We start from the raw sequence: 19,226 nt of genomic DNA, 5'->3' as shown, positions 1-19,226 counted from the left end.
TTCCCCCTTACACGGGGGGTAGCCAAAAAGAAAAAGGCATAGAAATCACTCCCACCCATTTCATTTCCCCTCCACCCTCCTCCCTCCCTCCTATCTTGGCACCAATTACTAGTCCAGCTTAATAAGCTACCATTAATTCTGTGTGAAGCTAATTTAGCAAGTAGTCTTTCATGTGGGATGATATCAAAAGCTTTTGCAAAGTCCAGATATATTACACCTGTATTTTTTCTTTTGTCATAATTTAAGATAATTGTGTAGTAGAATTTGAGTAGGTTAGTCACGCAATAATGTTTCCATCTAAATCCATGCTGGCTATTATTTATTAAACAGTTACTTTCTAAGTGGTATTTGATATCTCTGATGATAGTTTCCATCATTTTTACTACAATTGAGGTTAACCACTTTAATACAACTCAAATTCTTGCATGCAGCATCAGCTGCCATATGTAATTTGCATCGCACTACTTGCATTATAGAATATAGTCACTGCTGTATTACTTATTCTCTTTTACTTTGAGTAATAATAAACACAGAAAATGTGATCAAACCAGTTCACAGAATTTGGCGGTAACTCATGTGCAACTACAAAAAATATATATAATCAAGATGCCAATGCCAGCATCCCATGTACCCACTCACACCTCATGACACCTGTGTAGGTGTCATCTTACCAAAGTGGTTAAGCTTAAAGGCTTGTAGTTCATTGGCTTCTTTTTGTCACCCTTTTTGAATATGGGGTTAATGTTAGCTAACTTCCATTCTCTTGGGGCATCTCCAGATATGATTGGTTTTTTGAAAATAATTTCTAATGGAACAACTATTTCATTTTTTATTTCCTTCAAGATTCTTGGATGTCAACTATCAGCCCCTGGTGTTTTATTAACTTAGAGTTTTTCTATGCATTTACAAAAAAAAATTCTATTACTGGTAATGGATTTACAATAGTGTTCGAGTTTCTCCTAGACTTATTTGAAGCTTCAGTTAGGACTTCACTTTGAGTTTTTTTTGTTTACAAATATTGAGCTAATAATTGTTTAAAATATCACACATTCCTTCATTTGAATGTACTTAATTAATGAAATTCTTAATTAGGGACAAAGAAACTAGTGCATTTTCATGGTCTAACATTTTATCAGAACCAACCAAAATCGGTTAAACTTGGTGAAACCCACCCTCCATATCTCCTTGAAACATTCTGTGTGTATATATTTTGACCTATTCTTTCTAATGGTGAAACCAGATATTACTTACCTGATGATTTTTAGTGAAATAATGGCCAGTTTCATAATATTCTACCAGTATTGTTTGAAAACTTTGAGATCATAAGGTTTTCTATTTGTTAGGTTGGCTTAGATTAGGTTAAGACACATCTTAACATTTCACAATGTAACCATTTCCAATATTGAGTTTTTCAAGATAGTGGGTTTTGAGCAGTTTGGTGGGTATCATGAAACTGGTTATGATCACGAAGTTTTCTAATTGTTAGGTTAAGTTCAGATACATCTTAACATTTTTTAATGTAACCATTTTCAATATTGAGAGTTTTTCAAGATAGTGGGTTTTGTGTGGTTTGGTGGGTACCGTGAAACTGGTCAATATCTCATGAACTAAGGCAGTTAGGTAAAAAGGATCACATTTTGGGAAAGCTGAGTAAAATTTACAAAGAAATTCTAGGTTATTTCAGGATTTGAACATTATATATTAGCCAGTTTCGATGGTTTTAGTAGGTGTCATGTGGATTTGGTCGATTTCAGCAAAGTGTTGAACCCGATTTGCTTTTGAGAAAATAATTAATTTTATTTTTATTAATGGACCAATCACCACATTGGAACCAGAAAATGTATGTTTTCTAGTTGTGTTTGATGTTGATTTTGTTTCAATTGAAATTCATGGTAATAACTACCTTAAACCACTTCCCTTTCCATTTCTTTGGTTGGCTGAAAAAAGGGCTCAAGCTGTCATAGATAATTATTTTCCAAATTAAATATGCTATTATGAACTCATGTGGACAACAGGAAGGTGTGTGTGTGTGTGTGTCTTCTTCATGACATTTTCATTACAAAATAACTTATTTTGTCATGTTTAGCACTGAAGGGGTTAGGGAGGTTATTATGTTTGCAGATGGGACCTGAAGGATTCCTGTGCCAATCTGAAAGAAAAGGCACCATTGAATACCTTTGAATTTTCAAAGTATAATTACAATATTACTGAAGACATATGTAAGTGTAAAGGTGTAAAGAACTGGTGACTGCTCCCCACCTACTACATATAGCCAGTGACAGAGAAACAGTCCCACTTCAGTATAATGCAGACAACAGTCCAAAGTTTCTTTCCAGTGATATCAATGGGAAGGCCTGAGGAGTATTGCAGGCCACTGTGGGGCTACTGGTTCCTAATCAGTGAAACTTGAGGCAATTATTACTATTGCTCTTTTTCATTATAGCTTTATTATTTATAGTTTCCCCATCTTCATAGTTTCTGTGGTTTCCACTTATACATCTTCTTAAGTTCATCATGTAGTTAAATTTACCAAGTAATGTTTAGGAAAAGAACTACTCTTAAGGGTCCTGTCTCTCCGTCTGGCAAGCATATCTGTAGGTTAATCTACTGCCCCCCCCCCCCTAATATATATATATATATATATATATATATATATATATATATATATATATATATATATGGGCAGGCACACAGTAGTCCAATGGATACCATGTTGAATTCATGATCAAGTGGTTGCGAGTTTGATTCCTGGGACCCGCTGCATTCTTCTTGCATTGGTTCCCAACAGCCCTGGCCAGGTGGGGAGATGACCCAAAGATCAGCCCAAAAGCCCAGTGGCTTGCTGAAACTGATGGGGCTTGCCATGCCAGGGGTTTCTCACTTCTCACTTGTGGGAGTGGGATGTTGAGAAAATATATATTTTTTAATTTGGCTCTTTGCAAAAGTGACTGTCATACTTGGTGTCCAGTTTATAATGTCCCAGGTGTTTAACAATCAAAATATCCACAGTCACAAAGTCCTCACCTTTTATCCATGACCTATAGGATTATTAGTAGTCTTTATTTTTCAGTCTATGATTGGTCTGGGAGGAAATAAATACATGCATTTATTTATTGCATTCAAGAACCACATCTTGTTATTAGCATGCTTAGTACTTTCCTTGCCTTTTATCCATGGCCTATAGAATTATTGGTAGTCTTTTTTCAGTCTATGATTGGTCAGGGAGGAAATAAATTCATGGATTTATTAGCATGGTTAGTACTTTCCCCAAACATACATATACCAAAGGCTTTTTTCCCCCTTACATGGGAGGTAGCCAAAAAGAAAAAGGCATAGAAACCACTCCCACCCATTCCATCCCCTACATACTCCCCTCCCCTCCACCCTCTTCCCTCCCTCTCATCTTGGCACCTCCTGGATGACAGGTCATCCCTGCATCCCGTCCACTGCCCTGGGTCAGAATCGTTGCTGCAAGACACAGCACATCCACAGCAAGGCTGCTTCATTAATTCGGTGACCCCCCCCCCCTTTCTGTCCCCTCATGCAGAAAAGGAGAAGATGGGGAGAAATTCCTTCGGGCTGCGTCAATTTATTTCTCATACATACTCCCTCACCCCCCATCCCGCACCCCTTCATGCATCACAGCATCATCCATACACAACACTTCTCCATTCACCCCCATCTGTCCTCTCCTGTCCTTCCTCAACAGACATTCCTCTCTTTCGTATTGCCCCTTTTACCCCTTCCATCCATCTCATCCTAGGCCTCTCTTTCGTATTGCCCCTTTTACCCCTTCCATCCATCTCATCCTAGGATGTCCCCTCATATTCACTCCTTCCACCTCTGCCTTCCACACCTCAGTTGAGCTAACTCAATATGAACTTCTTCTCCTCCATCTTTCAAGAGATCTATCAATATACCATCTTCCCCAGGTACTTTTCCTCATTTCATATTTTTAGAGCAAATTCTACTTCTTTTGTAATCTCTGTTACACTACTAATGTTTACAGATGAATTTACTGACTTGACTATGGTCTTTGATGACTAAAGTTCTTGGTAAAATTCTTCTACTTTTTACCATTCTGTCTCTGCATTTAATGATTTCTCCATTTCTATCTTTCAAACATATTATTTACTGTCATCCTAAACCATGTCTGCGCTCGGTTCCTTTAATACTTTTACCTCTATTTCATCCATGTTTTTCATTCTTTACTCTGATCTCTGCCTTTTCTTGATGAGCTAATTTAGTTCTACTCTTTCTATTTCGTCTCTCCTGTTTTTAATCTGCATGGTCTTTCTTTTAATTAGGTCGTTTGTAGCTTTGGAGTATTTGTTTTCTCTAATATTTTTTGTACTTTCTGCTTTCTCTACTGATTCCCTAATGATATTCACCAAATTCAAATTCATATCTTCGACAGTGTCCTTGTTAGTTTTTAGAGCTTCGAATCTATTTTTAATGTCTAACTGAATTTTTTTATTATTTTTACACTTTGCAAGGCTGATTTTTTTTTTCTAAACTAGTTTATTTCTCTCAGCTCTGAAATTGAATTTAGCTGTGCAACCTACCATTCTATGGTCACTACCTATGTTGACTTTATTTATGACTATAACATTACTAACATTCTTGCTCTCATCTCCTAATATGAAGCCTACTTTGTTCTTTGTTGTTCCATTTGGACTTTTCCAGGTCCATTTACAACCTACACGCTTTTGGAAGAAAGTGTTTGTTATCCTCATGTTGTAGTTCCCTGCAAAATGGACTAACATCTCATCTCTGTCATTTCTTTCACATACTCCAAACCTTCCAATGCACAACTCATCTCCTATCTTCTTCCCCACTTCAGCATTAAAGTCGCCTAATACCAACGCGTACCTACTTTTTTTTCTTGATCCATTACCTGACTTAAATCATCATAGAAGGACTCAATTTCATTATCTGAATTCTGTGAAGCTGGTGCATAAACCTGAACTATTTTTAGAGTGTACCTTTTACACAGCCTAATCACAATCCAAGCTACCCTGTCTGATAAACTACTGAACTTGACTATGTTACCAGCAACTACTTGGTTTATCAAGAATACTACTCCACTAGATCTTTCTCCTCTATAGTATGTTGATAGAGAAGAAATCTCTGCAGGGTTATCCATATTGAACAGGTTTTGTAAGATCAGACAAAGCCACTGGTAACTGGCACATCCCTGATGGTGAACAGGGAAATTCCTCACAGATATGTGGGGTACCGTCATAATGACGGCACCCTATAGATACAGAGATTCACTGAATATAATGAATAAGGTGACACCAGAGAAATATTTCACCAGAAACCAGTTGGCAAGGTGAGATTACTGCCAAAACCCCTTCATAGCAACCTTGAATAGTACAAGCAAAAGAAAACTGGGCATTCCTGTTGGATCATTGTCTCCTAAAGGTCCAACTGCAGTGCCTTGTGTGCTTACAGGCAGTGTGCCACCGAATGTGAGTAAGCACTGTCCAAGCAGATCCAAGTCTTGGACATTAAACAACATGAAGAAAATGAAGATCTATACTTACAACTTAAGGACTCTCAGAAGACCAGGCTAGAGAGTTTAATAGAAGAACTAGACAACATCAAGTGGGACATTGAAGGACTGAGTGGAGTCCAAAGAGCGGAAGAAAAGCTGATATATATATATAGCGTAGTTGGTTAGTTACCATGGCACTTATCATGTGATCGCTGAGTTGGAGTCCCTGGCAGTACCGCATTTCAATTTCTGCATGTGGTCCCATTGGGTCTCCTGATGTTGATGGCTTAGAATTAAAGTGTATTGTGGTTGTTAAAATGTATCTCTAATCACTGGGGCCCATTCAGTGTTGTATACATACATACATATATATATGTTTGTGTATTTACCTAGTTGTATTTTATGGGAAGGGGAGCTATGCTTGTGGTGTCCTGTCTTCATATCTCATTTTATCTAGACTGTTTTTAAATTCATGTATTGTTTTTTGCACAGACTCATCTAACTTAGTTCCAAATGGCCATTACTCTGTGGGGAAAGCTGTTCTTTTTCAGATCTCTTCTATAGCTGTCTTGATTTTCTTTCCGTGTCCTCTTGTATTTCTGCTATCCCATTTTATTAGATCCTCTCTATCAATAGTTTCTATGCCTTTCATGATTCTATAGATAGATATCAAGTCTCCTCTCTCTCTCTTCTTTGCTCTAATGTCTGTAGCTCAAGTTTTGCTAGTCGCTTCATATGATAGTTCTGAGAGTGTTGGTGCCAATTTTGTAATTGCTCTTTGTATTCTTTCAAGTTTTGTTATACATTTTTTTGTACTTGGTGACCACGTCATTGCTGCATATTCCAATCTTGGTCTTATCAAAGTGACTAGTATTTTCTTCACCATTTCTTTGTCCAGGTATGTAAATGCCACTTTGATTGTTCTTATTGAATTATAAGTTTCTCCAAAAAAATTGTTTATATGTTTCTCAGGGGACATATTATTCATAATAATGACTCCCAGGTCCTTCTCATTTTCTACTTTTTTTTATTTCTTCTTCTCCCAATATATATGCTTCCACTATTCTTTTTTTGCTTCTTCCAAATTCCATTATACTACACTTGTTAATACTAAATACCATCTCCCACTTCCTACTCCATTCCCATACTTTACCGAGATCACTCTGTAGCAACTCACAATCTTCAAGAAGTTTTCCATCCACTTCAGCAGTTTGTCCTGTATTCCTCCTGCAGTTTCTAATTTCTCAAGCAACTTCTTATGTGGCACCTTATCAAAAGCTTTTTTTCAGGTCTAGAAATGCACAATCAGCCCATCCATCTCTTTCTTGTATTACATCCATTAGCCTTGAATTAAAACACATTAAGTTTGTGACACATGATCGTCCTTGTCTAAATCCAAATTGCCTTGGATTTAGTACATTGTTTTTTTTTTCAAATGCCTTACCCATCTACGTTTGATAATTCTCTCACAAATTTTTGCTATCGTACTTGTTAGAAAGACCGGTCTATAGTTAGTAAGGTCCTCCTTGTTTCCCCCTTTATATATTGGTACTATATTTGCTCTTTTCTAATCTTTTGGAACTTTTCCTTCTTTCAATGAACTGATTATTAGACTATGTATTTTGTCTGTTAGTTCATTCCTGCATTCTCCCAAAATTCAGTTTGCTATTTCATCTGGTCCATGCGATTTTCTGACATCGAGATTACTCAAGTGTTTCATTATTTCATTCCTTAATATTTCTATCTCTTTCATAGGGGGGACTTTCTCCTCCCATTCGATATCTCTAGGTTGTATGTTCTCCCTTGTAAACACCAATTTAAAATGCTTGTTCATAATTTCTGCCATTTCTATTTCCTTTGTGTATTTAACTCCTTGTCGTAGTTTCTCTAATTCTTGTTTGCTTTTCAGATTGTTGTTTACAAATCTGTAAAAAAGTTTTGGTTGATCTTTACATTTTTCTATGACATCTTTTTCGTATCTTCTCTTTTCTTCTCTGCACACTTGTACATATTCATTTCTATGACTAGTTTATTCAGGTCTTTTGTATTTTTTCCATTTGGTCCAAGCTTTATCTCTTTTGTCTTTTAACTCCCTACATCTTTGTTGTACCAGCACTTTACATATTCTTTTTCTTGCTTTTGTCTTGGGACATACTTTTCCACTCCTTTATAGATTTTTGTCATAATATTCCATTTTTCCTCTACTGTTGTTTCCTCCTTGTGTATTCTTTCCCAGTCTGCTTTTTGAAAGAATTCTCTTAATTGATCAAAATTTGTTTTTTCATATATCAATCTTCCCTTTCTATATTGTTCATTTTTTCATGTATTTTTCCTCCTTTAGTTGCAGTTCAACCAATATGTGGTCACTTTTACTTAATGGTGTCTTATATTCAATCTTGTCCTCTATTTCAGGTTCTGATGTGATTATTAGGTCCAGTTTCGGTGGTTTTTCCTCATTTCTATACCTAGTATTCTCTTGAATCCATTGCGTCATTGTATGTTCTATTATAACATTAAGTAGTACATTTCCCCATAGGTCATCTCCACCCATCACTGTCATCTCTTCCCAGCAGATTTCTTTACAATTAAAGTCACCCATTATAACTATTCTTCCTCCATCTTCCATTATCTTTTAGAGTTATCCTTGTGTCTTCTAACATATTTTTGTGTTCTTTCTCTTCCCACGAAGCTGTTTTAGGAGGCATATAATTCACTACAAACTTCCTGCTCTTCCCATCCTTGTCCTCCATTTCCATTGTAATCATCTCTACTCTATTCTTTCCATATGTGACATTCCTCACATTGATATCCTTCTTAGTCAGGAACATAACTCCACCCTCTTGTTTTACCTCTCTTTTTCTAATCCAATAATTATATGCACCATGTCCTACATTATTGGGTGGTAGTGGACCTTTCAATTTTGTCTCTACAATTCCCATTATGTCTGGCTGTTTTTCTTTCAGGTAGTCATTCAGTTCGTTCAAGCCTGTTATTAAGCCATCTATATTTGTTTAAGACACTTAATCTTCTACTTCTATTGTGTTTTCCGTTTCCCTTCTGTTTTTCTCTGCTATGAACCATTTCCTCACTTTCATATTCACTACTTTCCAATAGAATTTATCTTTCTGACTCTGTTCTTTTTTCATTTTTTTCCTTAGCTTCTAGTCTTTGTGTTCTATCTTTCCTCTTTATTCATTTCTCTTTTTATCCATACCTGTTTATATTGCTCACTGTCTGCTAGTTTCCCTGTTTTTGCTAAGATATTCTCTGCTGTTGTTTGTGACCTGAATTTAACTTTAATTGGTCTGGTCTTATCTGTATTGTATTTCTCTATTCTATACACTTCTTCTATTTCTTTCCCTGTTTCTGGATCATCTTCTTGAACTACTTCTAATATCTTATTAACTTTTTCCTTTTTTCTTGTAGTCCTATTTAGATTATACTTCTCTTCCATCCCTAATACAATTATACATATATTTTTATCCGCTAAGTCTCATACTATATTCTCCTTCTACCTCATCACTTTAATAACTGTGTCCTTTGTTCTTTCATCTGCTGTTCCATTATACCTCGAAATTCTATTTTGTTGTTCTCTTGTACTTTTTTCCAACCACTTACCTCTTGCTATGGACTCTTTATTCTCATTATTACTCCTCTTCAATTCCTCATTCTCATCCTTTACTTCTCTTAACTGTCTTTTTAATTCTACTATTTATTTAGTTAGGTTTTGATTCTCCTTTAGTTCCTACAGTTTATCAGCTCTTTGGGTAACTAGCCTTAATTGGTTAAACCTAACCTCCCATGTTTCATTCATTATTTTTTTTTTAGTTTCTCCTCTAGATTTACTAGTCAGGGGAGGTTGTCATTTCCTCCCTCATTAAATCCATGGAAATAATTATATTCACCTTCCATTGCGCTGATCTTATCTATACTTCTATTTTTAAAAATTTTACTAATCTCTTCGACTTCACTGTCGTCTGCCCCTCTCTTGTTGACATGCCATCTGACTTCCTGGGCCCATTCGTCTCCTTCCTCGGCCCATTCGTCCCCTTCCTCATTTCCTTCCATTTTCCTCAGTAATCCCTCCCCTTCTCCTTTTTCTTCACCTTCCCACCACACCACGAGCTTTCCCCTCCCGTATTAATACAACACAAGTACTCTCTCGTCGTTGAGATCCACGAAAATTGTAGATTTTTTTGGAGTCCAAACTTCGTTGTCACTTCGACCGACGTGTGTGTGCGTGTGTGATGCTGAAAAATACAAGGACGGGTTAGCACGAGCATAGCTCCCTTCCCGTATAATACAACTAGGTAAATACACATACACACACGAACTCTGAGCTCTCTTCAGGGAGGGGAATAGCTGTTGATCACGAGTCCAAGACCATGGTGAATACACACACACACACACGGGTTTGCCAATTTTGAAACGTCACTAAAGGGACTATATTACATTGGCAGAAAATATGTTTTGATTAAGGATGGGATGGCTTTAAGATGTGATGGGAGCAAATTAAAGAAGACTACATGTCCAAAAGATGTAAAGAAAGTTTCCATATAGATGCATAAATACCTGGAATAGCTTGGAAGGTGATATAGCCCAATATAGTACGATGCATGAATTAAAACCAAAATATGATAATTGTAAATTAAGGGTGTAGATTAAGTTCGGACGGTACGTGAGGCTTGGGCTAGGTAAGATAAATTGGAGAATAGGAAACGGGACCCAAAGAGCGTTGTTCCTGCTAATCTCAAAACCAGTACTACAGTTAGGTAAACACACACACACGGTTTGTTTATGGACTCTTGTTTTGGTGCATCACTGTTGCCATTGTTTTTGTGGCGGGAAAGTGTAATCCTTTGTTTATTTGGCAGCTATGACGAGTGTGTCCTCTGGCAATGCTGCACTGGATGGCCTCCCTAAACCCTTTGTCCAGGCCATGCGGACACTCTTCGACATCATGGACGACAGACGTACGGGCTTTGTTCGTTTTTCAGGTAAGCAACTTTTTCATTAGATCACCGTTAATTCTCTTCAGCTAATAATTTCTTAATTAAAAAAGGTAGTAGTAAAATGACGATGTGATTGGACGTATTGCATTTGGTTGTATTGTTGGATAAAACGTACTGTATTATTTGTAGCAGGAAGAATATAGGTAATGGAATTAATTTTGTGACATTACTGCGTAGTTTTTGTATAGTTCCGGCGGAAAATACACCAGAAATCACAATACCGACGACGTTATTACACATAATGTATTATGTACACAATTATGGCTGATCCACATTTGGTCACAAAGTACCAGAGACAGGTCACATGTTAAATATTCATAAAAAATACATGCTTTGGTGGAAGCTAGTTAACTTACGGCAACACGAACTGCCATAATTCCCTTTTTTACGTGTGGATGAATAAATTTCACGTATTGAAAATTGCTAACTTGGTTTGGTATTTGATGTGAATTGACACAGCAGTGTGGATGAATAAAGTAAATAAAGTTCAGTGGATGGAAATAACCCATTTGCATTTATTTTCACGGTGGTGACACGTGAGTGTAGATGAATAAAGTTGCTGTTAAAAATTACGGTGACATCGTCGTCAGTTTACCGGACATTTCATCAATGGGATGCCTACTTACAGAGAGGGCCATTTACACGGTCCAACTGTTTGTTAAACACGTGTTTGAAGTGATGTTTGATCGTGTGAATTGGTGAATGGGGTAATTAATTTTCAATCACGTTGGTCGAACGGTTTAAAGCAAGTCTGGCTGAGCTTGACAAATGTGGGCAGCCTGCAAGTGACAAGACGTCATCCACAAACGGTTTGATCGTGAGAACTACAGTCAAGCATCAAACATCAGTAGCTTGAAGTGGACACAACAATTGGATACATTTCCTGTCGGTAGTATGGATATGGAGGAATAAAATAGAATAAGGAATGAGAGAGAGATGTTACTGGAATTTATCCTCAAATATAGATAACTTCCAGCTACGGAAGGTGAAATCGAAGGAATATGCTAATAGAGTAGTTTGAAATAAGGGGTTTAAATCGTCAAGCAAGTCGATTTGTTTTCAACAACCAATCCTTTGTCCATTTCGATATATATTTTTATTTTTTCCTTAATGCCACCACTAAACCATTAGCAATCAATATCGGTCGAGATCTCGAGAGGCAACTTTGGACGAGTCACATTGAGGTTGGATGTTCGTTTGGTTTGATTGTCTGACCTCTTCAAACCTCTTGACTTCTCGGTTGGACAACCGAGTTTGACCAACTAACTGGCCCGTATTATCTAATGTTTAGCAAAACCTGTCGTAACGTAACATAACATAAAATAATTTAGCACTCTTGGCATCGAGTGGTCCCGTCTGACAACACAATTTGCCCCCCCCCTCCCCCCGCCACTCTTGGCATTGAGTGGTCCCGTCTGACAACACAATTTGGCCCGCCCCCACGTACCAAACGTACCTTAAATAAATTACCAACATGTATTATAAACACATGGGATAAATTGTAGGATCCCCTCCCCCCTACACACACGGATCTTTAAAGGTCCAAAGTGCTCCTCATTCAGTTCTTTTCCCGCCGAAAATATTACTCGGCACTTGGTGTCTTTTTGATGAATATTAATTGGCTAGTTTAGAATAAACAATTATTTCAATATATTTTGATTTGCTGATTAATTTTATTATGTAACCTTGGCTTATTAAAGAATTCAGGTTAAGATGACTATATCGTCGTTTTACTTGACCAAATGCCGTTTCCTTTGGTATTTACCTAATATAAAGAACGAAACAACGCTCGAAGAGTCTTGTCTCCTACTGTCCAATTCATGATACTTTGTAGTTGTTGATATTGATCAAATTTGAATTACTAATTCAAAATGCAGTAGATCACCATAGCATTTCACTGTTGGCGTTCCCCGAACTGCAAGAATTGTTAGTATGCTATAATAATGATTATGATGATAATAGTAATGAGAACTGAAGACTGTGTTGAATGTATTACAGTAGTCACATTATAGCTAATCTTCTGTCGCCAAGCAAAAATGAACATATTATGCTTTACTTCATTTGCAGAGATAGAAAGGCGATGGCAGGATGAAGGGACGCAAGGGATGCCCAAAGGGGTACTCGGTAGCTTACGGAAAGTCACACCCCCAGATGGCTACCTCACTTTTGAGCGATTTTGTGCAGGCTTGCAGGTATGTTTTTTTTTTTTCAAATCATAATTGAGTAATTTTTGTTTTCTATGCATCTTCACCTCAGTTTGCAGGTAGTCATTTGGATGTGGAATAAATAAATTGAAAAAGCTGGGGGATAGAGAATAACTGGTGTTATGATATGGTTCGGACAAACCAGGGAAATGAAACTCATGATAACACTACGCACTCGGCTTTTATTTAACTCTAAACTCGTAAAGGGAGAACTTAAGAGCAAAGGGGACCTTGAAGCTTGGAGAGGAGTACTGCTTCAAGAGGAGAGCTGCTTGAAAGGAAGAGCTGCTTGGAGAGAAGAGCTACTTAATGGGGAGAGCTGTTGTAGAGGAGAGCTGGTTGAAGATGTCGTATCGTGGAATGAACTGCCTGTCTCGGCTTGGTCACCCTCCTTATAAAGGAGGCTGGTGTGGACCCAGGCGAAGTGTCCTGGCTCCTGATGGGTCCGTTTAATTTTGGTGTAGACACTCTTACTAACTACGTTTGCCAACTATAGCTAGCGGGTACAGAGGCCTAAGTTGAGTCGTGTGCCGACCGGTCTCCGGTGAGTTTTCCGAGCTTCTAATTGGTCAGTTGCCTTGCGCTCGGACGTCCTTGCTGACTATGCTTGCCAACTATGGGACATATAAAAGCTTAGGTCGGGATGTGTCACGGCCAGAAAAGATAATTCTGGTTTAGACTGGTGGTGCGTCGCCACAATACTCCCCCCCCTTCTTTGGGATAGGAATGACAGCTGCCGAGAGACTCTTGGTGAGTGGTGGTCGGAGATCCTGTCCAATGCATGGGTGAGCGGTTTGTGGTCGGTAAGGATGGTAAATGGCCGGCCTTCTAAGAAATAGAGGAAGTGCTTCACGGCTGAAAATATGGCCAGAAGCTCCCTGTCGAATGCACTATAGTGCATTTGGGAAGGATCCAGTTGTTTGGAGAAGAATGCAATTGGCTGGAGCTGTCCATTGACCCTTTGTTGGAGGACTGTGCCTATCGCTGTGGAGGAGGCATCGGTGGTAAGGAAGGTGGGGGCGTGGGCCACTGGTATTCTCTTGTATCCATTGCATCATTGTATGTTGTATAATCATATCAGGTAGTACATTTCCCCGTAGGTCGTCTCCACCCGTCGCTGTCATCTCTTCCCAGCAGATTTCTTTACAATTAAAGTCACCCATTATAACTATTCTTCCTCCATCTTCCATTATCGTATTTAGTGTTATTCTTGTGTCTTCTAACATATTTTTGTGTTCTTTCTCTTCCCACGAAGCCGTTTTAGGAGGCACATAATTTACTACAAACTTCCTGCTCTTCCCATCCTTGTCCTCCACTTTCATTGTAATCATCTCTACTCTATTCTTTCCATATGTGACATTCCTCACATTGATATCCTTCTTAGTCAGGAACATAACTCCACCCTCATGTTTTACCTCTCTTTTTCTAATCCAATAATTATATGCACCATGTCCTACATTATTGGGTGGTAGTAGACCTTTCAATTTTGTCTATACAATTCCTATTATGTCTGGTTCTTTTTCCTTCAAGTAATCATTCAGTTCGTTCAAGCCTGTTATTAAGCCATCTATATTTGTTTAAGACACTTTTAATTTTCTGTTACTTCCATCGTGTTTTCTGTTTCTCTTCTGTTTTTCTCTGCTATGAACCATTTCCTCACTTTTATATTCACTACTCTCCATTAGAATTTCTCTTTATCTGACTTCTTTTCTCGTTTTTCCCGTACCTGTTTATATTGATCACTGTCTGCTAGTTTCTTTGTTTTTGCTAAGATATTCTCTGCTGTCATTTGTGACCTGAATTTAACCTTAATTGGTCTGGTCTTATCTGTATTGCATTTCCCTAGTCTATATATTTCTTCTATTTTTTTCCTTGTTTCTGGTTTATCTTGAACTACTTCTAATATCTTATTTACTTTTTCCTTTTCTTCCTTTATTCTTGTAGTCCTATTTGGATTATACTTCTCTTCCATCCCTTATATAATTATACATTTCTTTTTATCTGCTAAGTCTCTTACTATATTCTCCTTCTCCCTCATCACTTTAATAACTGTGTCCTTAGTTTGTTCTTTCATCTGCTGTTCTATTATACTTCTAAATTCCATTTTATTGTTCTCTTGTACATTTTTCCAACCACTTACCTGTTTTGCTATGGACTCTTTATTCTCTTTATTACTCCTCTTCAGTTCCTAATTCTTATCCATTAGTTCTCTTAACTGTCTTTTTAATTCTTTTATTTCTTTAGTTATGTTTTGATTTTCCTTCTTTAGTTCTTCCAGTTTATCAACTCGTTAAGTAATCAATTCTATTTGGTTAAACCTAACTTCCCAATTTTTATCAATTTCTTTTAGTTTCTCCCCTAGATTTACTAGTCGGGGGAGGTTGTCATTTCCTCCCTCATTAAATCTATGGAAATAGTTATCTTCACCTTCCATTGCTCTGCTCTTATCTATATTTCTAATTTTTATATTCTTACTAATCTCTTCGACTTCACCATTATCGTCTGGCTGTCTTTTGTTGACATGCTGTCTGACTTCCTGGATCCAATCTTCCCCTTCCCCTTCCTCATTTCCTTCCATTTTCCTCAGTTATCCCTCCCCTTCTCCTTTTTCTTCACCTTCTCACTACACCACGAGCTTTACCCTTCCCTTTTAATACAACACAAGTACTTCCTTGTCGTTGTGATCCTCGAAATTTGAAGATGTCACCGGAGTCCAGACTTCACTGCCACCTCGACTGACGTGTGTGTGTGTCTGTGTGACTCACCATGGTCTTGGATCATGTGCTGGACTTGTGATTGACAGCTATTTGCTTCCCAGAAGAGAGCTCAGAGCTCATATATAACCGATCTATGGGTAAAGCAGTGACCTTACATGCACACACACCCCAAACTCCCTGCCCATGGGAGTTGGATTAACGACCTGAAGTGCAGCAATACTGAAATTATTTCAACCCTGGAAAGAATAAGAGTCATTTTATCTCCTTGAAATTGAATATTTTATTTTATATATATTCCATCTATCTATGTACCAATGGCATCTTCCCCCCTACGAGGGAGGTAGTCAAGTCAAAACACGCACTCACTTCATCCATTCCACTCTCATCCACCACCCTTGTTACCCTCTCATCTTAGCTTCTTGTGGTTGATGTAATTTATGTTACATAAAACTTCATTATCGTAGTGAAGGGAGTTACTGCTTTGGATAGTGTATTCCTATTACATATATTCTATTACATTAGTCTGATATTTACTTTATTAGTATGAATTCTCCACTTGTTAATGGTGATATATATTTTCATTATATTGAAATATTTTTCTTTCAGTGATTTGGTATATTTTCTTCTAGAATTTAGGTTTTTAAAATTTTCTTATTTTTACTTATTGTCCACATTTCTTGTAGATCTGCCTACTGCGTAACAAGATGGGAGATCGTTCTTCATCTACCATCCCCACGTCTATTCTTAAACCACCCTCCACATCCCAGACAAACTCCACCTCCCATACAACAGTGCCCCCGCCTCCTCCACACCATCATCATCATCGACCACCATCGGCTCCAATTCTTGATATGGTAAGAATTAATTTAGGTGTTGTTAGGTGTGCAGCTTTTTAGCACAAAATATATCAGTCAGTATGTTGTCTCTGGTCTCTCTTACAGAAGACCCTTTGTTTTCTGGTAACTGGTAACAGCCTCTTGGCAGGTCCACAAGTCACTCTGGGGAGATATACTGTGTTGTCCAGAGATAGTTAGTGTTGGGCATTGTGCTATGAGGTGTTCTGTGTCTTTTGTGTGGTGGTTGTATCAGGGGCACAAAATACTATAACCAGCACTGGGGTAGTAATGGCGCGGTGACATGCATTAGGGGCTGTTATTGAGTGCCCCTATGGATCATAGTCTTACATCATTCTTCTGTGTCAGAGTAAAATCTCTACTCATAAAAGAAAGATGAAATGCTTTTATACTACTGTGGTCTCCTTCAACCTATTCTCTACCACTTCTATGAATCTATCTCTCCCTTTGCTTGTTCCTCCTAATGTGGGGAGAAGGATACTCACCATACCTGTCATAGAAGGTGACTAAATGGAGCAGAGTGAAGGGGATTAGAGATTCCCCAGTCTGTATTATTGTATGAAAAATCAAGGTATAAGAGGGTCTGAAAGGACTCCAGCAAGAGGACCCTAGTAACTGGATAATTAGAAATGCATGTATGTGGTACAGATAAGAGTAAAAGGAAAAAAGTATTGGTAGTGGGCTTGTGAGAAGAAAGATGGATGTGGTAGCATTGAGTGAAACCAAACTGAAAGGGAAGGGTGAATTAGAGTTTGGGAGTATGAGAGGGCAAGGTAGGGAAGGAGTGGCAGTGTTGGTAAATGATGAGATAGGTAAGTGCATGTTGGAGTAAAGAGAGATGTCATTAGAGATATTATGGATGAAGATGGAATTGGGATAGGAGATATTTACCTAGTTGTATTATACGGGAAGGGAGTCATGCTTGTGGTGACCTGTCTTTGTATCTTTCAGCATCAAGTTTTTTCTTAAAATCTTGAATAGTGTTTGCACACACTGTTTCCTTATCTAATTTATTCCAGGTATCCAGCACTCTATGTGGGAAGCTATTTTTTCAGATCTCTTCTATAGTTATCCTTTTTGAGTTTCTTTTCATGTCCTCTTGTTTTTCCATTGTCCCATTTTAATAAATCATCCCTATCTAGGATTTCCATTCCTTTCATGATTCTATAAATAGTCAGCAGATCTCCTCTTTCTTTTCTTTGTTCCAGAGTTGATAGTTCCAATTTGAACAATCTTTGTTAATTTGGAGAGAGAACTGGTACCAACTTTTCATTGCTCTTTGTATTCTTTCTAATTTCTTTATATTCTTTTTAGTACTGGGTGTCCATAGTGTTGCTGTGTACTCCAGTTTTGGTCTTATTAGTGTAACTAATATTTTTTTAATCATGTCCTCATCCAAGTAGTCAAATGCCAGTTCATTGACCTTAATAGGTTGAAGGTTTCTCTGACTATTTTATTGATATATTTTTCTGGTGTCATGTCTTTGCTAATTAATACTCCAAGGTCTCTTTCAGAGTTCACTTTTTTTACTTTTTTATTTTTATTTTTTTACTTTAGTGAGTGCATATGACCCTGATAATGAGAAAAATAAAAACAAAAATGAAATGCTTTGGATTGATTTAAATGAGTGTAGAGAACTTTGGGTGAAATGTAAGTGTAGTGGTGTTAGGGGAGAGTTATTGCTAGAATAAGAAACGAGCCAATCAATGGAGTAGTGGGGAAGCATGGGGTGGTAGGAAGGAATTATAACGATGTGAAAGATGTATATGGAAAGGAAAATGATGATAGTGAACGCAGTGTTTAAGTAGAGAGACAAGTATATGTGTGACTGGGTGGTGGGGGCCAATCAGTGCATGGGGAGCACTCTCTGCCCTCTGGTTGGTAACATGCACTGATTGGCGGGCGGACGTTTCAGCTCTCCGCTCCTCGCCGATATATATCAACATGCGGCCAAACCAAGTCATTCTCTGTCAACAATTCGACCAGTTAGCACCTCCTGAAGATGGCCAGTTAACCCCTTCAATACAGGCCAAAATCTTGCGGGCAGCATTAGCTGCCAGACGTGCGATGTTGCGTCATAATACTCACATTATAAAAAATAAAGTTACTGCTGTATTGCTCGTTCTCTTTCACCCATGAATTTTGATAACCATAGAAAATATGATGAAGCCAGTTTACAGAGTATGGGGGTCATGCAGGTACAACTATAATATATATAATCAAGACGCCGACATCGGCATCCTCGCGTACCCACTTGCTCCTCATGACGCCTACATAGGCGTCATCGTATTGAAGGGGTTAAGGCCAAAAGACCTCTAGAGGAAAATACCATGGACTTGAGTACTCTTCTAAGATATCTGCATTCAGATGACCACACATTGGTGCGCAACATAGAAAAGAAATTTTATAAAAAGAATAATTCTATTGCAGCTGTTCAATTTAACAATACATGCATTATTAATGGGAGGGAGTCAAGGATAAAGTAGAACTAGGAGTGGAGGAGGAATGAGGATGATTCAAGGAGGGAGTCATAAGGTGTGCAAAGATGGTGTGTGGAACAAGGAGGATGAGAGGAAATAGAAGGGTAGTGAGTGGTGGGATGAGGAAGCAAAGAAGGGTGTAGAAGAAAATAAGCAGGCTTTCATAGATTGGTTACATATTAGGATGAGGGAATCATATGAGAGGTACAAAATAAAGAGAAGAGAAGTAAATCATAAGATAAAGGAAGCAAACAGGAGAGCAGATGTGAAATGGGGTAAAAGTATGACAGAAAATTTTGAAAGTAACAAAAAAATTTTTGGAAAGAAATTAAAAGAGGAAGAGGAGGTGAATCAAGTAGAGAAGAAAAGGTAAAAGGTGCAGATGGAGAGATGATAATGGAAGAGAAGGCAGTGAGAGGAAGGTGGGCAGAGTATTTTAGGGAGTTGCTAAATGTGAAG

General features: G+C 37.9%; 1 protein-coding gene across 1 annotated transcript in view; it reads left to right on the top strand.

The window, feature by feature from the left end:
- Positions 1-19,226, top strand: part of LOC143028307 (suppressor APC domain-containing protein 2) — a 43,431-nt gene that overhangs the window by 2,222 nt on the left and 21,983 nt on the right. The window contains exons 2-4 of the mRNA XM_076190195.1: positions 10,375-10,497; positions 12,580-12,704; positions 16,117-16,287. Coding sequence (XP_076046310.1) covers positions 10,377-10,497; positions 12,580-12,704; positions 16,117-16,287 — 417 coding nt within the window. The 5' untranslated portion in view covers positions 10,375-10,376. The remainder of the gene's footprint in view (positions 1-10,374; positions 10,498-12,579; positions 12,705-16,116; positions 16,288-19,226) is intronic.

Source organism: Oratosquilla oratoria, chromosome 9 (genome assembly GCF_046742065.1).
Source record: "Oratosquilla oratoria isolate Oo_2021 chromosome 9, ASM4674206v1, whole genome shotgun sequence".
Taxonomy (NCBI): domain Eukaryota; kingdom Metazoa; phylum Arthropoda; class Malacostraca; order Stomatopoda; family Squillidae; genus Oratosquilla; species Oratosquilla oratoria.
This window is presented reverse-complemented; position numbering and strand designations above follow the sequence as displayed.